This window comes from Plecotus auritus, assembly GCF_963455305.1.
Source record: "Plecotus auritus genome assembly, chromosome: 1".
Taxonomy (NCBI): domain Eukaryota; kingdom Metazoa; phylum Chordata; class Mammalia; order Chiroptera; family Vespertilionidae; genus Plecotus; species Plecotus auritus.
This window is the reverse complement of record NC_137770.1, coordinates 78,658,316-78,685,519: the sequence shown is the minus strand read 5'-3', so window position 1 is coordinate 78,685,519 and position 27,204 is coordinate 78,658,316. Positions and strand designations below refer to the sequence as shown.

The following is a 27,204-nucleotide window of genomic DNA, read 5'->3' as shown; positions in this document are numbered from 1 at the left end:
TAGAATCAGGGGCATAGAAAGGGAGTGGACTGATAATTCTCAGGCGGAAGGGGGTGTGGGGAGGTGCGGGAAGAGAGTGCACAAAAATCTTACACCCATGGATGAGGACAGTGGGGGGGGGGGGTAAGGGCATGGGGTGGGGTGGGGAATCAGGTGGAGGGGAGCTATGGGGGGAAAAAAGAGGAACATATGTAATAATCTGAACAATAAAGATTTATTTGAAAAAAAAAAAAAAAAGCCAGAGGCGCTGACCAGGCTCCAGGGCGCTGGAGACAGACCTAGTTAAATGAGAACCCACCGCCAAAACCTCCCTTCACTGACAGTGCCGGAGAGGGGGGTGGGGGGAGTCCTTTCCATGTTAGTGCAAGGCATGGCTGACGGCCAGAAGCCTCCCCACCCCTCCTCCCTTTAGAGACGTTTCTAGGCAGTAGCACCTGCAGGGCTGCCATAGTTTTGCACACTCCATTGACCAAGGACTACTCAGAGTCTGGACAAACTGAACAAGGGCTCCCTCCCATCATCTGCTTAAGGACTTAAAAGAAAAAGAAGAAGAGGAAAAGAAAGAAAAAGACAGGAGAAAGACCCGCCGGTTCAGTTCAGGCGACAGGCACCTTTGGTAGCTTTTGGCAAAGGACATGTCCCCAGCAGGCTCACAGAGCCTGCTGCTTGGGAGGGAAACGTGCCAGGGGCTTGTTGGCACAGGCCTGAGGGGCTGTTGTACCAGCAGGATGGCATTAGGAAGGCGCCCAGCCTCTTCAGGGCAGAAGGTCGCGTGGACTACCTGCCACCTCAGGGGGGAGATGGCCATGGCGCCCTGGGCCTGCAGGGAGTGCCCGCAGAAGGGCCAATGCCATGGGCACCTGGACCCTGGAGAAGCCTCACGCTGCCCTGTTCAGGCCAAATGCAGCGCCAAGTTCGCTTCCCTCTGTTCACGCAGTGTAGTCTACAGAGCTTGGGAGCCGGTGTCTGACCCTCTGGGAACTCACAACCAAATGTGTGCAGATGAACCCCACGCCACATCTGACATCATTAATGCTAGTGCTGGTGCCAAATGTGCGAGTATATGGACGACACAGAGAGGACTGTCCCACACACCCTGCGCCCACTGCCACCGCCGCCACCACGCCGCCCCCAAGCACGCCCACATCCAGGCAGCCTGTGAGTCTGCAAGGAGAGAGGGGCATTGTGGGGCACTACAGCAAGGGGACAGGCTGTGGGAGGCAGCTGCTTCCCTGGAGGCCTTGGGGCTCTAAGTCATACAGATCATGCGCTCCTGTCCCCACATGCTTTTAGGTTCAGAAACTGGTGACATCCTTCCAATTCCCAGCTTCATCGCTGCCACCACCCCTCCCCATAATCACCCTACACGCACACGTACTGGCTAAAAAGTATATCCCTTCCCACTTTACTGTGAGTCCCCCTGATCCATGCCCTACCCCTCCTCAAGAAATTCAGCTCAAGTTCAACTGACCTGGGATATTTTTTCTGGGGCCAATGCCCTTGGTGCTGTCTGACCCACGCCCTGGGCTCTCAGCTTCTGTCCCAGCATACTCTAGGTGCGCATTTCAATATTTCTGGCCCTTTCCCTCCCCTGAACCCCAGTCTCCTTAACAAGAGCTGCTAGCCCCACAGGAGGAAACAGGCTCCCTTTGCAGCTCTCTGGGCATCAGTCTGCATCAGCCCACTGAGCTGGCCCGCCTCACTGGAGGGAGCGGTGTGTGAATACAGGTCACCACTCCTGATCTCTCTGGGCAGTCATTCTGGATGCCTCACACCCACACACCGATGGAAGAGGCAGCCAGGGGATAGCAAAGCAAGGGAGACACAGTCTCGTCCTGCTCCACCCCTGATGTTCTGTGAAACTACCTAATTCTTCTGCTCAGTTTGACCTTTACTAACAGGTCAAACAAAGATAATGCCTGGCTCTTACTGTTTTAAAAAGACCCTCTGTAGATAAATGAAATGCAGGTTTGTTGGTTGTAAAATTGTCAAGGTCACAGTTTCTAGCACATAGTAGGCACTCGATAATTACTGGGTAAATAAAAATGGAACTGTGCTAGATGCTGGAGGCTAAAGGCAACAGCAGTTAGCATATTAATGCAAAAAGAAAACATTGGAAGGCCAATGGACTTTGATATTCAAGCATGGCTGAAAATCAGCATAATACTGCCCTGCTGTGGGCTCAGTGGCTCCAGGCCATTTTCTAACCTGATAATCCTTACATTGTTTACCAAACTTAACCTTTGATCTGCCTGTATGCATTGCTAAAGGGCAAATGTGTACTCAAGTAAATAAATAGTGGACCAGGCCAGAAGTCAGTGTGTCTCTTCAAGAAAGAGGCTCCACCTGGCACCCAATGTTTTCTAAATTCATATTTTTCGTATAGCATTTTCATTTGTGCATCAGCCCCTCCTTCAGGGCCTGAACCCCGCCATGAAGGCCGCGGCAGCTAGATGGTGTTTTGACAGGACGCCCGGCTCCTGGGAAGTGTGTCGATCTCAGCCGGTGGGACATGCCAGCCAGGGACAGTCTGTTCTCAGGGCACCAGGAGCAGCCTTTGGCAGCCCTCTTACACCTGCATGGCCTTCCCTCTCACACCTGCCTGCCACTCACGTTTCTCCCCCATGTCTGTCTGCAGATGTTGGCAGGTACCCACTTCCCTCTCAGCGTGGCAGCAGACTAGAATTTTTGACCTTAAAGATGCTTCTATAACCTATTTGATGGCAAATCACGGTACTTAGGTAGCCACAAGGACAAGAAATAAAACAAGCACAGCTGAGTGTGGGAAAGTTGCCTTTTACCAGAACTTACAGGAAGCATCCAGCCTCACGTGCCTATTGGACAGATTTCCGAGGCCGGCCTAGGAGGGCACGGGCACAGGGAACATGGGACATGGCCACAGAATATGACAACCGTCCAGCCATGAAGTCATTTACGCCTGGAAATACGTGTGGCAGCATGCAAGAGGCAGTGACCACAGAATGCTGCTTTGCATTCATACAACACTTTATTATCCTCACCAGAGATACGTTCCTACCAATGAGAGAGAGAGAGAGAGAGAGAGAGAGAGAGAGAGAGAGAGAGAGAGAGAGAGAGGACATCAGTTGGCTGTCTCCCATACTTGCCCGGACTGGTAATTGAACCCACAACCTTTTGGTGTATGGGATGATGCTCCAACAAACTGAGCCACCTGTCCAGGGCTTATGTAACATTTTAGATTGTCCCAAACACTTTAAAATTACAGGGTGGGCAAAAGTAGGCTTATAGTGGTTCATATGGAAAATAACATATAATCCTATCTAATAAAGAGGGAATATGCAAATTGACTGTCACGCCATCACAAAAGATGGCAGCACCCATAGCCACAACATGGCAGCACCCAGTCCCCTCAGCCCCGCTGAAGTCCTCCAGTCCTTTCAGCCCTGCTGGGGGTGGTGACAGGCATGCAGTGTGGCTGGACTCGCCCTCAGCCTCCCAGCTGCCCAGGGCCGGCCCGAGGCACAGGCAAGCCTCAGATGGCAGCTGCCCAGCCCCCAGGGCAGGCTTGAGGTGCAGGCAAGCCTCAGATGGCGGCTTCCCAGTTGCCCAGGGCCACCTGAGGCTCAGGTAACCAGGGCTGGCCAAGGCTTGCACTGCCGGCAGTGGCAGCAGCAGAGGTGTGATGGGGGTGTCAGGTCACCTGATTGCCAGGTCACCTCCCACCCCTGATTGCCAGGTCACCTCCCACCCCTGAGAGCTCCCGGACTGTGAGAGGGGGCAGGCCAGGCTGAGGGACCACCCCCCCCCCCCCACCACCTTCAGTGCATGAATTTTCATGCACTGGGCCTCTAGTAAATAATAAAAAAGAATAAACTGTTTCGTGTACTCACTACTGTAAACCTACTTTTGCCCACCCTATACATTATTTGGCTACCATATTGACCCCATGGGATGAACTGGACCACTCACCTCCATTTTCACATTGGGAACATGAACTTCATAGAGCCCAAGGGACTTGCTCAGCGCCCCACGACTGATGTGAGGCAGGACCAGACCCCTGGCTGCCTGCCCCAGGCTCCTTCTGCTTCTCCAGGGACCGCCCCACCCACCCCAACCCCATCTTCTCCTCCAGTCACATGGCACACCACGGGCAGAAGTGCACACTTGGTTTTCCTTGTGCTGCCAAGCTGGGGTCTGCCAAGCCCTCTTGCCTCCAGAGCTTTCTTCACCCACCGGGAAGCCCAAGGGACATGCACCGATTTGTTCCAAGGGGGCAGTGTGTCCGAAAATGTGCTCCCTGAAGCTTCCTTCATGTCCCTGAAACACCATCTGCCCAAATCCACACATGGCTTACCATGACTGCCAGCACCATTGCAGCTGCTCAGCTAAATATCACAGGGTGATACAGCCTAGCGGGTAGGAGACAGCTGGGGGAGAGACCTGACACAGCTGCTTGCCAGCTAACTCGTAAAGCTCAAGCTGTGTGATGTGGGCAACTTTAAATAAAAATAAATTTAAAAAAAACTGTTCAAAGGTTCTATCAAATGAGACAGAGCCAAGAAGGTATTTTTTGCAAACCATAAAATCTTATCTAAAATGTAGTTGCCACTAGCCCACTTCCTGCGTGTGAGTGATCACCCATCAGTTATCTGTGGGAAATTGTTCACCAAGCTTCCCTGCTCACTCCGCACGCTGCTTGTTGCCCCTCCCTTTCTCCGGTGCAGGTCTCAGGCGAGTGGAACAAGGTCCCCGCGAACCTACTCTGGGCTTCAGCCGGACAGCGCGTCTGGGAGGACCCGCCAGAGCCTGCTTGCATCAGGAACTAGGAGGAGCTCACACTCGGGAGAGAGGAGTCGGGCTGCTGAGCCTGAGGCAGGGTGAGCCATGCCCTCCTGGGCACTGGGGAGGGGGGCTTTGAGCTATTCCGGTGCTCGGCGCTTAGATGTCTCCCTATCCAACTTTTCATGGGAATCCCATGAAAAGCACAGGCGGGGGTGCAGGGGGTGCTGGGAAGAGTGAGAAATGAGGTGGAAAGCTCTGTTTTCCTAAAAACTCCCTAGAGTTTAGGGCACAGGTCCAAGGAGGGACCTCCCCTGCCCTCACCACCAGCACCACAGCAGGACTCCCTGGGCCACAGTGGCTCAGTGTCAGGACATGGTGGAACCAGCTGAAGGGGACAGGAGAAAAGGCAGGAAATGGGGAACTGCCCCCCGGGGGCCCACCGACTCCTACGTTCAGGACCATACACAGGTGTGCTCGTCCATCTCCAGAAACAGGAGGGCCTTTGCAGGACGCTGGGGTCCTGAGGGAGCAGTTGTGAGGAGGGCCAGTGTACTTCGGGTTATTATGGCTAAAATGCTCCAGTAAAGTACGGCATGGGGAGGGAATATAGTCAATAATAGTGTAATAACTATACAGGGGCTCAAATGGGCACTGGACTTATTGGGGTGATCACTTCAGCTGTTAATTGTACACCTGAAGTTAAGTAATATTGTATGTCAACTGGAATGGAAAACTAAAATTTTTTTATTTAAAAAAAAAATAAAGTAAGCTAAAAGAATAAAATAAGCCCAGCCAGCGTGGCTCAGCGGTTGAGCATCCACCTGTGAACCAGGAAGTCACGGTTTGATTCCCAGTCAGGGCACATGCCCGGGTTGCAGGCTCCATCCCCAGTAGGGGGCGTGCAGGAGGCAGCTGATCAATGATTCTCATCACTGATGTTTCTATCTCTCTCCCTCTCCCTTCCTCTCTGAAATCAGTAAGAACACATTAAGAAAAGAATAAAATGCTCCCTATGTACTTACAGGTGTATTACAGGCTGGGTGATCTTGGCTGAAATAACACTAGTCTCACTTGCTGGTGTCTCAGAGGTCGATGCTATGTGGACAACTATTTAGTGAGCGTCTATTACGTGCCTGGCCCTGTCTAGGTACTGCTGACAGAGAGCACAGCAGGCACTGGGTCCACTCCGGCAGACCTTACGGTCTAGTGAGGAAGGCAAGCGGCACCCGAGGTAAACACTGACTCACAAAGACTCTGTGGGCAACAATTCAAAGAAGGACCAGCAATAAGCGCAGGAGTGGGGATTACCTTAATGATAAACCTGTTTTGCCCTAGCCAGTTTGGTCAGTGGATAGAGCGTTCGCCCTTGGACCAAAGGGTCTCACGTATGATTCTGGTCAAGGACATATACCTGCAGGCTCAATCCCTGGCCCCAGTCAGGGCATGTGTGGGAGGCAACCAATCAATGTCTCTCTCACATCGATGTTTCTGTCTCTACCCCGCCCTCCCACTTTCTCTAAAAATCAATGAAAAAATATTCTTGGGTGAGGATTAACAACAAAAAAATAAACTTATTTCACAATTTGGCCTAAGACCAACCCTGTCCACGTCTGTCCCTTTAATCAACTGGCCTCAGAGGCAGCACGCTGTGCTGGTCAGCACTGAAGAAAACCCCAGGGCTCTGAACCCACGTACAGAGACTGGCCGCATCCCTACAAGTCACCTCTATGAGCTTCTCTTTCCAAATCTGTGGCAAGAAACACTAGCTGCCCTTCTCAAGGAAGTGTCTGTGGGGAAGCATGACCCTGTGCACAAAGACACTCTGAGATCCAGAATCAATAGTGAGGATTCAAAAGCACTGTACCGAATGCAGACCGGTGCAGCCACTATGGAGAACAGTATGGAGTTTCTCAAAAAACTAAAAATGGAACTCCCATTTGACCCAGTGATCCCACTTCTAGGAATATATCCCAAGAAACTAGAAACACCAGTCAGAAAGGATATATGCACCCCTATGTTCATAGCAGCACAATTCACCATAGCTAAGATTTGGAAACAGCCTAAGTGCCCATCAGCAGATGAGTGGATTAAAAAACTGTGGTACCTCTACACAATGGAATACTACACTGCTGTAAAAAAAGAAGGCATTCTTACCACCTGCAACAGCATGGATGGAACTGGAGAACATTATGCTAAGTGAAATAAGCCAATCAGAGAAAGATAAATATCACATTATCTAACTCATTTGTGGAATATAATGAACAACATAAACTGATGAACAAAAACAGATCCAGAGACAGAGAAGCATAGATCAGACCATCAAACCTCAGAGGGAAGGCAAGGGAGGGTGGGGGTAAAGGGGAGAGATCAACCAAAGGACTTGTATGCATGCATATAAGCCTAACCAATGGACACAGACAACAGGGGGGCGAGGGCATGAGGGGGGGCTGGGGGGTAATGAGGGGATGAGGACACATGTAATACCTTAATCAATAAAGAAATTAAAAAAAAAAAAAAGCACTGCACTGTCTCCACAGGGATTAGAACCATTTGCCTTAGAAAACAGTGGCACGAGGCCACTGTGTGACGTTACTCATCCACTCCGGTGTGATGTTAATTATATGTGTCAGCCAGGCTAGGTTACAGTGCCAGGTGCTCGGTCAGACCCCAGTCTAGGTGTGGCTGTGAAGGTATTTTCTAGATGCGACTAACACTTAAATCAGAAGACACTGAGTAAAGCGGATTATCTTCCACAATGTGGGTGATCCTCATCCGACCTGTTGAAGGCCTTAAGGGAAAACACCAAGGTCCCTGAGGAAAAAGGGATTCTGCCTCCAGACCCAAGACGTACCGCCAATTGTATCTGTGCTCCTAAAGGCAATGAACTTCATGATTTGTAGCTAACATAACATATATATAAATGTCCAGTCTTATACATGTCAGCCCACATATAGCACATATCTACACTAATAAAAGAGAAAGATGCAAATTGACCGTACCTTTGCAACACCCACCAGCCAATCAGGAGTGAGTATGCAAATTAACCCAACAAAGATGGCAGGTTGATCTGCATACACAGGTGCCAAGTGGCTGGGGGCGGGACGCTTGAGTCATCGCCATAGCGACGATGCAGGCATTTCGCACCGCCCCAGCCACTCCTGGCCTCTGGGCAGTGTGGGAAGGCAGAAAGGCGGCTCTGGGCCAGAGCAAAGGCTGTGCCAGCAGCCAGGGTAAGGAAGGCCCATTCTGCACAAATCTTCATGCATCAGGCATCTAGTATAAATATGTGTGTGTATATATAGATTTATTTCTAAATATTGATATGTATATATGTATATTTTAGAGGCCCAGTGCATGAAATTCATGCATGGAGGGGTCAGTGTCCCTCAGCCCAGCCTGCACCCTCTCCAATCTGGGACCTCTTGGGGGATGTCTGACTGCTGGCTTAGGGCCAAACCCCTGTGGGATCAGCCACTAAACCAGCAGTCAGACATCCCTCTCACAATCTGGGACTGCTGGCTCCTAATCACTTGCCTGCCTGCCGGTCTGATCACCCCCTAACCACTCCCCTGCCAGCCTGATCAACGCCTAACTGCTCCCCTGCCAGCCCGATTGCCCCCAACTGCCCTCCCCTGCCAGCCCAGTCACCCCTAACTGCTCTCCCCTGCAGGCCTGGTCGCTCCCACTGCCTTCCCCTGCCAGCCCGGTCACCCCCAACTCCCCTCCCCTGCTGGCCTGGTTGCCTCTAACTGCCCTCCCCTGCCAGCCATCTTGTGGCGGCCATCTTTTGATCACATGGGGGCGGCCATCTTGTGTGAGGGTGACAGTCAATTTGCATATCACCTCTTTATTATATAGGATTGTTGTAAAATCACTTAAAATAAACACTAAGATTATTTTCCATTTTTGTTCTTGGTTTATGCCTCACTAAACCATTTATTGCTAAGAAGTAAAAAGTATACAAAGATGACATTCTAGATTTTTCAATCTTGGATTACATTTTACAAGATATCTAGGAGTTATGTAATGTTATTTATAATATAATTAGTAAATAACTAATAACTAGATTACATTCATAAAAAGTTAAAAACAGTCTTGTCTGAAATTGTAAAATATCAAAAAACATAGTTAAGGTATATGATATGCATACAAAAGAACAGAGATTTGGGAGGCTGACTGTATTTCATTCTTATTTTAATTCTGAGCAGGTGGCTTGAAAGCATATAGCCTGTATCCAGGCCAGTGTGGCTCAATGGTTGAGCACTGACCTATGAACCAGAAAGTCATGGTTCAATTCCCCATCAGGACACATGCCCAGGTTTTTCAGGCTCAATCCCCAGTGGGGGGTGTGCAGGAGGCAGCCGATTAATGATTCTCTCTCATCAATGATGTTTCTATCTCTCTCTCTCCCTTTCCCTTCCTCTCTGAAATCAATAAAAATATATTTTAAAATATATATAGTATGTCTGCAAATACTAAGGCAAAAACCTCTGAATTTGACTGCATCCAGACACATCTTTCTGCCTCTCCTTTGCTGTCAGCATTGGAAAGCGCCAGGCCTTAGCCTGTGCTCAGGGCTGATTCCCTCCCATATCCTCAGGAACTTCTTCCACTCTCTCAACTGCTCCTCATCCCACATCTTCAACTCTCCCTCCCCACTGGTTCTTGCCAATGAGCACTTAGACAAGTTTAACTCTCTCAAAGCAAAACCTAAACAAAACCTTCTTGCCCTGACCGGCTTGGCTCAGTGGATAGAGCATCGGCCTGCGGACTGAAGGGTCCCAGGTTCGATTCCAGTCAGGGGCATGTACCTGGGTTGTGGGCACATCCCCAGTAGGGGCCGTGCAGGAAGCAGCTGATCGAGGTCTCTCTCTCATCGATGTTTCTAACTCTATCTCTCTCTCTCTTTCTCTCTGTAAAAAATCAATAAAATATTTAAAAAATAAATAAATAAATAAACAAAACCTTCTTCATCTCTATATCATCCTCTCCTTCTCCCCCCTCTTCCCCCAGCCTCCCAAAACTATTATTATCTTCTCCTCCTGACCTGGAAGACTCAGGTAACAGACTTTTACATCTAGTTTTCTCTGTCTCCTGCCATGTGACCTCTGACCCCACCGCCCCACAGGGCTTTTAGTTCCATCCAAGCACCCCAGTACCATCCGTGTGGCTACACCCAGTGAGCACATCACCCCCAGTGGTTCTTATGTCACGTGACCTCTCTGCTGATTTGGACGATGGTGACCACTGCCCCCTCCTGGAACACTCTTTCCTTGTTTTCTTTGCACTTCACCTCTCTGGTTCTCCTTTATTCCCAGTCTTTCTTTCCAGATTCTTCTACCTGGCCCCATGCACCGACTCTTCCAGGCCTTTTTCTTGGGTGCTCTGCTCCCCTTCCTGGTACTCAGCAGGGTCACCTCGTCCATCCCTATAGTCTCAGCCACCACCAGCATGGGGATGACTCCGAACCTCTCCCTCCTCCCAGGCATCGCCCCTGTATCTGTACATCTCAGTGCTATCTGGATCCCCACACCTGGGTACCCAGTACCTTAAACACAAAACAAAGCAAGTCATCATTTCATCTCCCTATTCTGCCTCCTCCCAGAAAAACAACCCAGACGTCCTGCTGTCCCTTTTCAATTTCTTATCACCATCTGTGCAACTTCCCAAGAAAGAAAACTGGAAATCATCCAGGGACTTTGCTTTAAGGATTTGAGTTCAGAGTGGGCTCAACAGAACCCCAAAGGACATGGGCAAACTGGAAGCCCTGGCCCATGCAAAGACAGCCCTCTCACCCACTGCTCTCATTGGTTCCTCAGGATGGGGACAGCCCAGATACAGATTTTAGTCCGGATACCTGGAGCAAGAATCAGTCCCACTCCTTCCTCCCAACTGCAGGGAGAGGCCAGCCAGAAACAAGTTGAAATCTCTCCACCCTCTGACCTTCAAAAGGGAAGCACTGTTGCCCCCCTGTGGCAAACTGGAGGCACTGCAGCTCCTTTACCAAGGCCAAAGGTCAGCTAAGTAGAGACTTCTTAGCATCCACCCCATCAAATAGGCTTTATCTTACAAAGGACTCTTTCTCCACTTGTATTTATTAAGGAAATAATCTCAGTTCTCCTTGTTTTTAAATAAAATAATTAAGTCCCAAAAGTCAGTGTTATAAAAAAAGAATTATGGTATTTTTTTTGTTTGGCAATACAGTGTTCCCTCAGTCTCCATGGGGAATTGGTTTCAGGACTCCCGCAGAGGCTCAAACTCGGTAGATGCTCAAGCCCCTTATATAAAATGTAGTATTTGCATATAACCAGCACTCATCCTCCCATATACTTCAAATCACCTCTGGATTACTTATAATACCTAATACAATGTAAATACTATGCCAATAGTTATTGTTCTGTATTGTTTAGGTCAAGCATGTCAAACTCGCAGTCCGCGGGCCGCATGCTTCATTTATTTGGCCCGTGTTAGCCTTTGAGTTTGACATACTTGGTATAGGGAATAATGACAAGAAAAAGGATTGTTCATGTTCAGTGCAGACACAACCTTCATAGTACACATTGGCAACAACGTAACATTTTTGAGAAAATATTTTTAATCCATGGGTTGGTTGAATCTGTAGATGTGGAACCCATGAATACAGATTTAAAATTATTTGAAACCGAGAGAAACCAAATGGCGGCATACGTAAACACCTAAACTGCTGCCTCGCACAACAATTTCAAAACTACAACTAAAAGACAAAACGGACGTCGTCCAGAACCACAGGAAGGCTGGCTGAGTGGAAATTATACAACTAGAAGGAAAGAGAAAAGCACACTGAGACTCAGAGGAGCTGCAGGAGGCAGAGGTACTGAGATGCATGTGCGGAGAGGACTGGCAACTGAGTGCGCGGCTGGCTTTCTCAAGCAGGAGGGAGACAAAAGCTCCCAACTGCGCTGAAATACAGTCCCGGGCGAGACTCTGGGGACCAAGTCTCATACGGGGTGAAACTGGACTGTCAGGAAAGAGAAAAGCACACTAAGACTCAGAGGAACTACAGAAGGCAGAGGTACTGAGGCGCGTGCACAGAGAGGACTGGCAACTGAGAGCACGGCTGGCTTTCTCAAGCGGGAGGGAGACAAAAGCTCCTGACTGAGCTGAACTCCAGTTCCGGGTGAGACTCTGGGGACCCAGACTCATTTGGGGAGAAACTGGACTGTCTGGAAGTGGGCAGAACTCGAGGGCAGCTTTCTCTCAGAGGTGCTTGCCGCGATTACCACGGGACACTGAGACACAGGGGCCTGTTAGGGCAGGGCTGACGGGAAACCAATGCTGTCTGCTCCGCCCTGAAACTCCTTCCCATCCAAGCTGAGCACAGAGGCTTTTGAAAGTCTTATCTCATAAGGGTGTCTCTAGCACAGAAGTTCTCCCAGCGTAGCCACAGCTGATCCTCACAGCCAATTGGCCTGGAGGTCAATTCCTCCCAGTGATACCAACAACAATCAAGGCTTAATTACAACAAGACTGTGCACACAGCCCACAAAGGGGTGCACCAAGAGTATCCACCTCAGATAACTGGGGAGGCTGAGCCACTGGGCCCTATAGGACACCTAGCACACAAAGCCACTCTATCAACTCAGGGAAGCAGCCAGAATGCGGAGACAAAGAAACAGATCACAAATGAAAGAAGGAAAGCAAACGACTGGATATAGAGTTCAAAACCACGGTTATAAGGTTTTTCAAGAATTTTCTAGAAAAGGGCGATAAATTTAGTGAGACCTTTGAGGATATGAAAAAGGACCAACTAGAAATTAAGCATACACTGACTGAAATAAAAAATATTATACAGAGACCTAACAGCAGACTAGAGGATTGCAAGAATCAAGTCAAAGATTTGAAATACAAAGAAGCAAAAAACAACCAGAAAAGCAAAAAGAAAAAAGAATCCAAAAATATGAAGATAGTGTAAGGAGCCTCTGGGACAACTTCAAGTATACCAACATCAGAATTATGGGGGTGCCAGAAGAAGAGAGAGAGCAAAATACTGAAAACCCATTTGAAGAAATAATGACAGAAAACTTCCCCCACCTGGAGAAAGAAATAGACTTACAAGTCCAGGAAGCGCACAGAACCCCAAACAAGAGGAATCCAAAGAGGACCTCACCAAGACACATCATAATTAAAAAGCCAAGAGCAAAAGACAAAGAGAGAATATTAAAAGCAGCAAGAGAAAAACAGTTAGTTACCTACAAGGGAGCACCCATATGACTGTCAGCTGATTTCTCAACAGAAACTATGCAGGCCAGACGGGAGTGGCAAGAAATTTTCAAAGTGATGAATAGCAAGAACCTACAACCAAGATTACTCTACCCAGCAAAGCTATCATTCAGAATTGAAGGGCAGATAAAGAGCTTCACAGACAAGAAAAAGCGAAAGGAGTTCATCTCCGCCAAACCAGTATTATATGAAATGCTGAAAGGTATTCTTTAAGAAGAGGAAGAAGAAGAAAAAGGTAAAGATAACAATTATGAATAACAAATACATGTCTATCAACAAGTGAATCTAAAAATCAAGTGAATAAAAAATCTGATGAACAGAATAAACTGGTGAATATAAGAGAATCAGGGGCATAGAAAGGGAGTGGACTGACAATTCTCGGGGGGAAAGAGGTGTGGGGGGTGCGGGAAGAGACTGGACAAAAATCGTACACTTATGGATGAGGACAGTGGGGGGGTTAAGGGCAGAAGGTGGGGTGGGAACTGGGTGGAGGGGAGCTATGGGGGAAAAAAGAGGAACAATTGTAATAATCTGAACAATAAAGATTTATTAAATTAAAAAAAATATTTGAAACCATCAAATGCCAATATTCATAAATTTCTGTCTCAGTGGTTCAACGTCTGGTGTTTCCTCAGTGCTAGATGTCAGGTGGCCTAGAATGGTGATGAAAATGAGCCAGTGGCACTAAGGAAAGAACTTCTTTTACCTGAGGCTGCTAACACTGAAGAAAAGCATATTTCAGACTAGATTCATCAAAGACCTACCGCAGTGTCAGCTGGCAGAGCCAGTTCTAACTCCCAGAGTCTCCATCCCATAGCAAATGCTCTCTGAATCAATCCCTGGGGCAGCGGCGGCTTTCCTAGTTTCTGGGGATAATAATTGAACCACCAATAGTTGTGCCATCGGGACCCATAAGCAGCTGTGTGGAAGAGGCGCTGCTGCAGCACAGGGTGCACGGAAGCTCATCTGAACTGTATGGCTAACCGGAGGAGTCACCAAACCAGTGTCAGGGAAAGCCACTGAAGATTGAGAATGTACTGCCCGGCTGGTATGGCTCAGTGGTTCAGCGTTGACCTGGAGGTCCAGGTTTGATTCTGGGTCAGGGCACATGCCCAGGTTGCAGGCTTGATCCCCAGTAGAGGGCATGCAGGAGGCAGCTGATCAATGATTCTCTCTCATCATAGATGTTTCTATCTCTCTCTCTCCCTCTCCCTCTCCCTTCCTCTCTGAAATCAATAAAAATATATTTTTTAAAAAGGATTAAACATGTACTGTTGATAACCTCCAAAGTGAGAGGTGGCAGGCCCACAATTCAGTTACTAACAGCACCCACTTATTGCTGTGAGAGAGTGGGCTGGAAGCCCCACTTTATAGGTGAAAAAAAGGAAAGCTCAGAAAAGTTGCCAAGATCACCCAAAGCTAGTAAATAGTATGGCCATACCCAACCCCAGATCTCTTTGCTCGTAGAGCACTTTTTTCCCTCTATAAAACACCACATTGCTCCCTGTTTGTCTTTGTGTTTTTGCTTTACATTTAAAAAATGCTCCTTACCAAGCCATGTGTATGGTGCCTATGGAGGAATAAAAAATAACCCCTAGTCCTCTCTGGATGTTTTTGGTAAATGCTTCCTCCTCAGAACACAGCAAGCAAATGACAACCAGGAGGCTGGCTACCAGGTGGCAGGAACCCTGTGATATACTTTGGGTCTAGTTGGCCCCCTGCTGGTTTAGTTCCAGAACTGCAAATAGTCCTTCCTGTCTCTTGGCAGCTGTATGAAGGGCACAAACCCTGCGCCATGGTGATGGGTCACAGTCAAAGTCAGCAAGCAAATATCATGGAGCTCTTGGCAAAAACTTCTAGGTAGCTTTTTTTAAAAAACAGAATAGAAATGGAATATTTTCCTTGAACTAAAAGGAAAAATGTCTCAACAGATCCAGGTGTCAAATAGTATTTACATACTTATTGCTTCTAGATATATTTATTTTTCCCTGATATCATATATTCGGCTTACTGAGTACTGCAGGGATTCCAAATGAGTCACCCCATGATGCGCCTCTGTGGTTTGCAGATTATCTTGAGCTAATGGCAACAGACTGTAAGGCTCAAGAGAAACTTCTGCCCAGCCCCCTTTAATCACATAGAAGCATTTGAATTAGGGCCCTTGCCCATGATAAGAGATTATCAGAGATAACCTTTTTTGCCTATCTATATGGCACAGCAAACTACTAGTTATTGAACTTCTGTCCTTACCGTCCTGCCATGACGCTGTGAAGCCCTGAGGCACCTCTCCTCACTTTAGCTCAGGGTGTCTTAGACACAGCATTTTCCCTTTCTGTCTTTGAATTGCTCATGCAGTGGGCTTCCCCTGAATTTCCTCAGTTTGCCCCTTTCCAGTCCCTGGTGTCACCCCGACTCCTCTCTTTCTTTCAGTTCCTAGCTGCAACCCACCAGCAAATCCTGTTGGCTTAACTTCAAAATATACCCAGAATGGGACATGCCTCACCTCATTGCTAGCTATTAGGCCAGTACATCCCTCACCTGGATCTTCCAATAGCCTCCTGACTCATGGCCTGACCCCAGTCCTCCTCCTACAGGAATATTTTCAGTACAGCCCTCAGAGCGATCCTTTCTAAAGGAGGGCCCATCCCACATAGGACTGCAAGACCCTATGCGATCTGTCCCACATACTAGCCTACTTTCAACAATAAAGATAAATAAAAATCAATAAATAACTTGTTTTTAAAAAGAAGCGATACTTGACAAAGGAGTGTGGGAATAGTGGGCTACAATGTACTAGGAGAGAACAGATCAGTAGGTGTCAAAAGGTCGCTGTGAAGGGGAGCAGAACAATGTTGCAGTAACCGGAAGGGACATGGGATTATAGGAGGAAATATTTTTTTCATGACCTCAGTGACTAATGGCAATTTATACTGATACTATATGCTATACTAAAAGGTTTGTTTATAATACTACATTTGAGAGATAATATGCATCTTCAATAATGAGATTAATCTAAGGATCATACAATTAATTAATCGGAGTAGACAAAATAAGAGGAAACTGTCTTCTCTGTGCTATGGATTGGACAATGAACAGCCCTGCCTGCAAGGAACTCAAGATCCAGTAATTGTCATCTAAAGTGATGATGATTCATTTAGAAATGATGCCCCAGTATGCAGTCATGTATGCTAAAACTACTTTTCTTCCCTAAGTCCTACCAAGCTAAATGAAAGCTCAGAGAAGTTAAATAATTTGCTTAAGCTCACATCACTAATAAACATTTAAAGCCAGGTATCCTTGGTAATAGTCTATGTTAAATGTGTGTTAAAATTCACACCAGAACACATGCATTATGTGTACGGTTCTATTAAAATTAGAAAAAGATACTTTTCTAACTTGCTCCTTCACGATACAATCCTAAAATAGATGTTGGAAGGGATATGAAAGATATGCCATGTATCTGTCAGAAGCCTGGGAATTAGTATGTGTGAATGTCTGAACAGAAACAAGGCAAATAAATAGAAGAATTGAAACAGTACTACACTCATTTGAATAAGTATTAGATACCCAATGAATTAATGGCAAGGCTCAGGGCTGGGAAACATCCAGGCTTTTTTTTTTTTTTTCATTTCCTTTTTTCCTCTAAAGTCTTTGGACTGTTTTCTCTGTTAAGCTTTCACACAAGCTGTAATAGGCAGAATTCTGAAATGACTCCCAAGATGCCCACCCACTGGTGTACCTGCTTGCAGAATCCTCTGCCTTTGGTGGGGGGTGGGGGGCCTGAATAAAATGGGATATTGATTCCTTGTCAAATAACAAAGGTGATGATGGGAGAAAAAGAGGACTTATGTAATAGTTTCAACAATAAAGATTTTTTTTAATGACAAAGGGGATGGTAGTCACTCCCATAATTAGATTATGTTATAATTAGACTAAAGGGATAGCCTCCCTCTGCTTGAGAAGTAAGCTGCCACATTATTCAGCTTACAACTTGAGGGTGGCCTCTTAGAACGGACAGGGACCCCAGCCAACAGTCAGCAAGAAAAAAGGGACCTCAGTCCCACAACAGCAAGAAACTGAATTCTGCCAACAATCTCAAAGAGCTTGGAAGAGGACATGAGCTCCAGCCAAGACTGCAGCTCTGGTCAATACCTTCACTTCAGCCTCTAGGACTCTGAAGAGAGGCAGCCCAGCAAACCCATGTCTGACTCCTGACCAGTGGAAACCACAAGATAATAAATGGCTATTGTGTTCAGGTGGTAATTAGTAGCAGTAATAAAATACCAAAACACCAGCCAATATTCATCCCTTGCACAGACGCTTTTAGGGGCAACCTAACATGGCTATGACCTCACATTATCCCAAGGTTAATAATAGAAACAGAACAATTAATTTTGAATTGTCCTAATCCATGTTTTTTCAAATCTCCATGTCTTTTCACTTGCCATTCCTGGGTGAACTCCTATTCAAACTTCAAAACCCAGGTCAAATGTTGCTTCTTCAAAGAAGCATTTCCTTACAGACAACCCAATCTACTTCCAAGCAGAATAAACTATTATTCTCTGCTTCCAAGGCAGCAGCTTATCTGTACATCTACAAAACACTTGCCATGATGTATCGTGATAACCTGTCCTCCTCCCAGCCCCCAATGGTGAATCTTTAGGGCAGAACATCCCCAGTCTCCTGCCCAGTGCTTGGCATATAGTGGCTGCTAAATAGTTGGCTATCCAGGGAAGAAAATGAGGCTCAAGATTCACACGGGCTTTTGATGCCAAGGAGCCACTGTTTTTTTTTCCACATAGATGATCAGGCCTCAGGTATTAATAGAAACCCAGAAAGCCTTCTCCATGACAACGGCTGGGTGACGAACCTAGCACTTACTGCACCAAAAGGGCAGATATTTACTGTCTCCAAAGAGCTGGTCTGAAATGGATAGGGGAGCTTGAAGCAACAGATGGCATGAAGCCCTTTCTGATTCAAGCCCTTTGTTAGGTTGCTATGCTTGTTGATTCACATCATCCATGTTCATCCATTCCACAATTTAAATGTCAGCCTAAATAGACAAGAACTCCACAAAGTTACTTTTACTCAATGGCTTCAAGCTATGGGTAACAAGCCAGAAGCAAGAATTGTATACAGCATTCACAGGACCCCATGGCAGAAAGCATTTTTAGGAGATTAAAAGTTCAGGTGAAATTATGTATCATAACCCAGAGGGAGTAGCATTTGCTGGGTGTGTATTTTGAGAAAACTCAGGGAAATCATTTGCATTTTTTCTTAGGACCCACTTCCCGCAGTTAACCTACTGCAGTACCACGCTGCTGTGTTAGGGCTCCAGCTCAGCAGAGAAGGAGATCATTCTGATTCGGGGAGGATACAAAGCAAGGCATGGAAATAAGGGGCCTCTCCTGAGAGCTCGATTCCAATTTTCTCTGTAAATAAGTCACTAAACAACAAAGTGCTGCTTTTCAATAAAAGTATTACAACCACTTTGCCAGACAGAAAATTTCTGGGAAGAAATGGCCTTGCCACATGAAAACAAGTTAATTAACATTTTGTTATATTTTTAAACATTTTTTAACAGTTTATGACATAAACTCTTAACTCTTAACATCAGTGCCTCTTTTGGCTCTTTTGGGCTTATATGACGTCATCCCTAAGAACCAAATCGGAGCCTGCAGGTCCTACACTTTGAGGATCTTTTATAAGCAGCCAGCTGGGAACGCAACTTCCCAAAGATCCATCAGTATGGGCGAAGACCTGAGCTGAGTGCCAGTCTTTCTGTAGAGCTGACACAGGACCTATATTCTCATGTGGATGTATGTATGTATATACTGTGTAGGGTAAGAAGAAAGGGAAAACGGAGAGAGGAAGCAGAGTTTCTTCATATGTACTATTGGCAACTTCAAAGTGGCGGAGCACAGTACATACCTTCGATGCTCTGTGGGCCCACGAGATTCATGGCCTGGTGAGCTGGATACTCCACCCGTGGCCTGGCGATGCCCAGCTGCTCCATAACGCCATGGAGCAGCCTCTGCATGTCTGTTTCTGAGACCCGGTCGGGGGTCCTTGGGCTATAGGCTGATGTTGAAGTCCACCCAAATGTCAGCCAAAACATCAGGCCAGATAGCATGGTGGAGACCATCCCGGAGACCATTTTTAACCTGCAGAAATCAGATCAAACTGTATCCATCAGCCAACTGGCAACTTGATGATGCAATCATGCAAAGTACTAATTTGAGGACCACCTAGAGAGGGGAAATTCTAGGAGTCTGCTTTTGCCTTAAATGTCCACTCCAGCTGGGACATCTGCTGCGGGAAGGTGTTAAACAAAACAGTTTGAGGAGCCAGTTCCTTCTTGGGAAGGTCAGCTAGGAACGGCAGTTCTCAGTCATCGTTTATCTTGCAGCTTCCTGCAAGCTGTGCAGCACCCCTAACCCTACCACCCTCTTCCTCTTACTAAAACAAACAACAAAAATTAACTTGTTCCAATTTTGAGAAAGGGAGAGGGACATCTTGAGTCTGGGCGGGGAGTCTCAGAAAGGAGTCAGGAAGACACGAATGGTAAAGAATCAGGAAGGCTAGGGTGGTGGAAGGAGCACTTTAGCTTAGCAGACATCTAATACATTTGAGATCCTGAGAGGGAATAAAAACACACACCGCTCAGGTCTGCCCTGCAATCTGGAAGGAGAGATGAGGCAAGCTTGTTCTGTCACATGCAAAATAGGGTGATTTGGGGCAAAATCCTCAGTTTTCTTCTCTGCAAAAAGGGGATGAGAAAAGCACCTGGCTTGTAGGATTGTTGTGAGCAGAAGTGTGGGAACTTCTGTAAGAGGACTGGAACCATGCCGGGCACAGAACCCCTACACTGCTTTATTATGTTGGCAATATTACCTCATGGTTCTGGGCTTAGAATCTAGGCAAGTGAGTGATGCGAGGGAAGACAGACAGCTGAGAGGGAGAAAACTAATTTGGGGAGTCGCTGTCCTAAATGTTGGCGTCAGGAGAGCCTGAGGCCTGCAGAACAAGGGGACAAACATTCACGCAGCTTCCTTCTGCAGCTGCTGACCTACGCTCCGGCAGGGGCCACGCAACCCCTTTCTTTTTACATTCTCTATGCATTTTCTCCCTGAAACTGGAACATTCATAACCCCTATCGTTTTCTGTATAGAAAAGGGCATTTTCTAGCCACCCCTGGATACAAAACCTGTTCCCCAAAGAGCAAAACCTGCCATTCTGACAGAAAGGCCTGCGGCAGATGCCAGCTGCCCAGCCATCTCCATCTTTCCCTCCTCTGCACCGAATGTAGGATGCTTTGTTTCATTTACACGCCAACCAGCACAGTTCTGATTTGACGAACTACACAATCCCCTCCCTTCCTACTCTTTCCCTCGTATTTGTAGCGGAACTTCCTAACCCCGCACCCATCCTTTGTCTGCCCCCAGACTCCAGCTTTAAAGATTTCAGGACGCCCTTCCCGACTCCCCATCTCGAACCCTCCCGTCGGTGCAGGGCCTCAGGAGGTCCAGCATCAGCGCAGGACTCACCCAGGGGCCAGAGCAGCCTGCCGCGGGTCTGGGCCTTGCTGGGGGTCGGACAGGGAGCGGCGGTCTGAGTCTCTGGTGCGTCACACCTCCCTCCGCATCGTGGCTCCGCCCTGGCCCCTCCCCCAGCAGGTGGAGGCCGCCCAGCAGACTCCCCAGAATGCAGCCAGATGCTGGCACCTCCCACCTGGAGCCACACAGCGTTCAATGCGCGCATTCCACACGCCGGTCTCCTAGATCCTCTCTCCATAGACCCTTATGGAAGTAACCCACCTTTTCTCACGCAATTATCTCAACAATGTGACAGGTCGCCACTGTGTAATTTGCCCCAATAGCACATCTTTAATTCTGCCACCTTCTGGCATTTTGTGTGTGTGTTTTAAGCCTTTCAGCTTTAAGAGGAAAGGGGACGTGGTAGGAGAAACACGTGAAGAGTCCTAACTTTTAATGATGGCAACGATAGGGTAGGGCATATCTTCAGGGTGCTTTCAGGAGTCCTTTCTTGGGGAAACAGGCTATTAAACAGAAAATGCTAGCAACTTCTGTTAAAGTACTACACTGCAAACACGGGAAAACCTCTAGAAATATGAGTTTTGAGTGTTATTTTTCAACTTACACATAAAATTCCTTCGAAGAGAAACCAATTCCCAGCACATTGCTGAAATTTATCCAGGTAAACACAAACTTTTAAGCTTTTACAGAGCAACCTTGAACATTTGAATTTTGTTCAAATACAAAAATTGAAATGTAAAACTACACAATAAATATTATTGTAAAATTTTTTTAAGACTGGGGATGACTAACGTACCTGGGTTCTGAGAATAACTGAGTAACCTGATGAGTATAGAATCCAGATCTCTTTACCCTAGCTCAAATCCATGACCACCTACAGCAATTTCATGCAATGCTAAGGGGGACACAAAAATCAGACACATGGCCTTTTGGTTTGAAGCCAAGCCTCCTTCCTAGGCTTTTCTTCCGTGGACGCTCGTTTCCAGCCTTTTGTTTCAGGGTATACTCAATCAATAGTACAAATACATTTTATTAGTTCTAGGTTCAAAGGCCAAGCTGGGGGTTTAATATTTATTATTCGCCCATACTGAGTTTCTTCAATTCTGAATTTTACTTTGACGTTGTTCAGTTATCTTCGTTTTGTGTTTGGAAAAAAGGAGTTATTACAATTTACTGCTTTTGTGATTAATTTGACTGCAATACACCAAAATGTGTATGCTGCATAAAATCTGAAATTTAAAAAACATCTACTATATGTATATATATATATGTGTGTGTATGTATGTATATATATATACATATATATATATAATATATATATATATATATATATATATATATATATATATATATATATATATTATATATGTATAATCTATCTCCTGGGCCTGATGATTACCAAACTCCTATATTAAGCTCTGGCTGGTGTTGCGAAGGGGTTAGAGCATCGGTTGGGGTGTATGCAGGAGGCAACCAATTGATGCCTCACATTAATGTTTATCTCTCACCCTATCTTTCCCTATCTCTCTCTAAAAATCAACGGAAAAAATATCCTTGGGTGAGGATAAACTAAAAAAAAAAATCTTAAATTCTTAGTGATTATAGGATGTTGCCAAGCAACCTAATTTAGTTCTATGTAACTGTATTGTTTGCTGCTCATAATAATCAAATTAATATTAGATCTTTACTTGTAAGAACAATGAAAATAATCTTTGAAGTTAATGCACATTGGTTCTCAGAACTAGTATTTGACTTTTAACTTTATCATTTGATCAAATATCCCATGACATTGGGAACATTATTTTGTGTGTGAGGGGAGGTGGGGGTGGGGGACAAAAAAAAAAAGATTTAATCAAGTCTAAAACTCAAATTTCCTGACTCTTTATCTCCAATTACCATACCTCCAAACTATTCACTTTCAGCTAACAAACATGGGAGTGACATGTGGGTAGTTTTTATTGTTTCTAAAATCTCTCATTATTGATTCATCTCTCAGAAAAACCTCTAATTCAGATGATTTCTACAGTTAATTTCCTATGCCTTTTTACCTAATTAGTCGTCCAATGCAACAATTTCACCCCCATGAATATACTAGTAAAAGGACATTAATGCATTTTTAAGTTTAAAAATTTCTTACAACCAGACAACATATATCTCAGGGTTTACGAATATTTTCTATCTGTACTACTAGGTAAATACCATAAACACTGAAATGCACACCCAATAAACACTACAAACCTGTTTTGATGTCAGATAAACATGTTTATATGTACAGATTTTTAGTCTTCAAGTAAGTCAAATACTAGTTTTGAGAAAGGGTTGATTCCTAGGTAATGAATACAGACAGGAAATAGCTTTGAAAGAAAAGAGATGTACTGCTATCAAGTAGAACTCTGTGAAGCGAACATCTGATGACTTTAAAGGCCTCATACATGCACACACTGTGAATCTGGTTGCTGAGTAGATGTGCAATGCTGTTCTATTCTGCCTCAACATTTGAATGTGGAATTCTAACAACAGACTTACAAAACTATCTCTAGTGGTCGATTCTATCTGCATATTCCTTCCTCTAAAATTCACAGAACATCCTCTATTGTTAATAATATTCCTTCCTTAAATATTTGTAACTTCTAATAATTTAAAATATAAATATACACTGAGTGGCCAGATTATTATGATCTCTGAACGCATAAAAATCTGGCCATTCAGAGTGTGTGTGTGTGTGTGTGTGTATAAGTATATACACACACAGTATATATTAGAGGCTTGGTGAATGAATTTGTGCATGGGTGGGGTCCGGCCAGCCTGGCCAGGGGGAGGGGACATGGGCAGTTGGCCGGCCTGCCTGCTGGCCGAACTCTTGGTCAAGGGGACAATTTGCATATTAGCCTTTTATTATATAGGATATACCCTCAGCGGCCAGATTATTATGTGTTTAGAGATCATAATAATCTGGCCACTCAGTGTAGATTTGCTTAACAATTTGGGTCAAATTCTAAAAGGTACTTTGAATTTCACTAGAATCTCAGGCAAGTCATTTTTCAGGAAGTTATCTTTAATATCTATGCTAAATAAATAACATTTACACACAAGACAAACCATCATGGGCTTTTGTATGAATTCAAAGTATAAGACTCCAAGATAGTGAGCACACAGTGCAATATACAGGTTTTGTAACATAGAAATCCACACCTGAAACCCCATACATTCATGTTGACCAATGTCACCTCAATAAATTAAAAAAACATACAGAAGAATCCAAGGTAAATGTGGAGGTTCATCAAGTATTTCAAAGTCTAGAATCAATCATCTGCATGTAAGAAATCACCTTGATTAAAATTTTCAAGCTTATTTATTCCTCAATTTTAAATTCTGCATTGGACAAAACAGATATAAATGTATTTGGGCAAGTTACCTTTAAAAATATAGGATGGCTTAAAAGTCATCAATTATTCCTGCAGCAACACACTATATAAGCACACCTTAGCATTGCTCTACTTTAGCCATCATTCTTAAGTGAACACCCTGTATACATCTACAGGCAATAGAAACCTAATTACTTTGCCCCGAATAGGAATAAAGGATTAACATGCTATTGAAACAAGTTAATTTCTAGGGATTAGGGTAAAGACAATAAACATTAATGTAATTCAAGAAGTAAGATTTGCAAGTCTTATCTATTCCCTTTATTTCCTAAACATTTCTTGTAGAAACCTTATCAGACTTAGGAGGAATAACAGGAAATAGACACAACTTACTCTATTCTTCCCATCAGTTAAGACAAAAAATTCATGCAATTTTCAAAAATTAATTTCTTATAAAGCCAGTCAACAATCTTTTAAAAAGTAAAGTGTAACCTGTTTTAAAACATCACAATAAAATTAAAGTCTTAAATATTGCCATAATTAAGGAACAAAGTAGTCATTTATACAAGCACAAGAATCAAAGTTGCTCGTGCAATGAAATTAAAAATCTATCATGTAACAATCATTGAGCTACAAATTAACAAGCACATCACCAACTGATTTACATTAATGACAAGTATAACATTTACCAATTACAAGTCTACAGGTTTACTTGTTGGTAGTAGTTGAGCTTTTCCAATAGGGTTTTTGGGAGAACCTTTATACCAGACCCTTTCTCTTTCTGACGGCTTCCTAAGGATCCTGCTATTTATCCCAGATGATAAGCCTGTATTATTATTTACAACAGATCTTAATATATCATGATTTGTCAGATCCTCCAAAGGACCCTTTATCTGGCCATCAGATAACACTTTTTGTTTACAAACTCTGGTTGACCCAACTGAAGCGTTTATGGAGTCTGGGTGCCTCTTCATCTGTGAGAAAGATTTAGAAGTTAATCCCAAGCTTGATTTTGTAACTGCATCAACATTTGACTGTTTGCAAGAAACAGACTTCTGTTCCTTAGAACCTGATTGGGTATGTGAAATTGAGGAATCTTTTGACGTACTTTCTATACAAGAGGAAAGAGCACTGTCACAGCTCACTGATTTAACCAGAGGAGAAGCAGTATCACCAAGATGTGTCAATTTGTGCCTTACAGGTTGTCTGTCATACTCCAACAAAGAATTAATTCTTCTGACAGACTGACGGACAGGTGTGCGCTGAAACTTAAGAGGTGATTTAACTTTTGTCCTATTTGATTCATTTAAAGAAAGCTTATTAAACCATTGTATGTGGTCTGAAACCTTTCCGTACTCTGATACTTGTAAATGTTCAGATAACCTTGTATCACACTTTTCCACCAGTGACTGCTGTGTGACCATTCTCACATGCCTAGGTTTTGATAAGCTGGTTTTATCACATGTAATCTGCTCTGAGGAAAAGGTGTTAGCTGCATCCTCCCTAGGAGCTGTGCATTTCGACAAGTTCTCTTCAATCATATTCTCCTCCTTTAATTTAGTATTTAGTTTATCCCTTGGGGACTGTTGTGTTATCTGTTCATCACTGGGCAATTCTTGCTTGTTTAAGTCATCATTTGGCATATCTGAATGAATGATTTCATCATGTTCCATCTTCATATGAGTTGAATAACATTTTATAGTTGCTTTTCTATCTAATTTTTGAGTTTGATGTACTGAGAAGTCTCTTTCTGAAAAACTATTTTCACTTTTACCAGTGTGGCGTTCATTTGATTCTATCACAGTCAAATCATTACTTTCAAATAGATTTTCCTCTGGGCTATATGCTATAGAAGATGTTTCATTTACTTTTACTTTCCCCACATTAGTAATTGATGACTGCTTGTGATTTATCAATGCATGAAGCTTACTTCCAGATTCAGAAAATGCTTTCTGAATTTTCACCAAAGTCTCTGTACTCAGGTTATTTTCATCCCCACTAAGAGAGCTTCCGGTTAGGTTGTCATTATGCTTATTATGTACATTAGAAGGGGTGAATTCATATGAATTAATAGATGACTTTTCTACCATATCAAGCTCCAAACAAGAGTTTTCCACCTCAAGATTCCCCTCTATTGGAGAAGTGTCTTTTGCTTCTATTTCTCGAAAACTTGAATTACTAGGCCCCGTCCAAGACATTCGGTAACTTGTTCCATCTAGTTGCTTTGGAGTTAATAAGTGTTCCTCAGACTTACTGATCTTTTTTGAACCTAAAATAAAACAGTTCAGGGTTTTTAATCATTTATGTTTGACCCAGTTTTTACATTATTATCTAAATACATGGTGAATAAAGGTACTAAGCATTTAATTATAATAAAGATTTGTGTGAAAGGATTTTTAAATGTCAAACTTTCATATTTATAAGCATCCTCCAATTGTTCACAGAAAAATACATTGACAATTCAAATTTTTTATTTAAGCATGAATTTTAAATTTTCAGAATATATTTTATCATTATGAAATCAATTAAAGGTCATGTGTAAATTATATCTCAATTAAACTGGAAAACTTTTATTTTAAAAAACTAAAGTAGTCCAGCCGGTGTGGCTCAGTGGTTGAGCATTGACCTATGAACCAGGAGGTCAGGGTTCAATTCCCGGTGAGGGCACATGCCCATGTTGTGGGCTCAATCCCCAGTAGGGGGCATGCAGGAGGCAGCCAATCAGTGATTCTCTCTCATCACTGATGTTTCTCTCTCTCACCTCCTCTCTGAAATCAATAAAGATATATTTAAAAAAACCCCACTAAAGTAGGTTTTTTGAGTAAAACTCTAACAATATCATGTAAATGTACCTTTACCTTTCTTGGTTAATCTTTCGTCATTATCTGGGCTAAAAAGCAGACCTGTTTTTACAGATTCAATCCTACTTTCTAAACTTTGTTGATTTGCAAGTCGTCGACCAACATTTTCATGTCTATTGACACCAGAACATCCATTCTGTACAGAAAAGAAAAATTGAAACATTTTGGTTAAAAAGTAAACAAGTTAATTTTCAAAATATTAAGACAAAGTAATTTTTTAATAATTATCAAAATTCTCTATAATTGCCGAAACCGGTTTGGCTCATTGGATAGAGCATCGGCCTGCGGACTCAAGGGTCCCGGGTTCGATTCCGGTCAAGGGCATGTACCTTGGTTGCGGGCACATCCCCAGTGGGAGGTGTGTAGGAGGCAGCTGATCGATGTTTCTCTCTCATCGATGTT

At 44.5% G+C, this 27,204-nt stretch overlaps 2 protein-coding genes across 4 annotated transcripts in view; both read right to left on the bottom strand.

Moving 5' to 3' along the window:
* Positions 1 to 20,805, bottom strand: part of LOC308245212 (neuroendocrine protein 7B2) — a 70,776-nt gene extending 49,971 nt beyond the window's left edge. For both annotated transcript variants that reach the window (XM_080662095.1, XM_080662096.1), the window contains exons 1-2: positions 20,568 to 20,805; positions 18,952 to 19,184 (exon numbers count right to left, since the gene is read on the bottom strand). In XM_080662095.1, the coding sequence (XP_080518221.1) occupies positions 18,952 to 19,177 (226 nt within the window). In that variant the 5' untranslated portion in view covers positions 19,178 to 19,184; positions 20,568 to 20,805. The remainder of the gene's footprint in view (positions 1 to 18,951; positions 19,185 to 20,567) is intronic.
* Positions 20,806 to 23,618: 2,813 nt separating this feature from the next.
* The window catches only part of LOC308245201 (rho GTPase-activating protein 11A-like), a 28,716-nt gene continuing 25,130 nt past the window's right edge, over positions 23,619 to 27,204 (bottom strand). The window contains exons 11-12 of one of the 2 annotated variants that reach the window (XM_080662079.1): positions 26,800 to 26,938; positions 23,619 to 26,210 (exon numbers count right to left, since the gene is read on the bottom strand). In XM_080662079.1, the coding sequence (XP_080518205.1) occupies positions 24,634 to 26,210; positions 26,800 to 26,938 (1,716 nt within the window). In that variant the 3' untranslated portion in view covers positions 23,619 to 24,633. The remainder of the gene's footprint in view (positions 26,211 to 26,799; positions 26,939 to 27,204) is intronic. The other variant, XM_080662080.1, reaches the window with a different exon arrangement.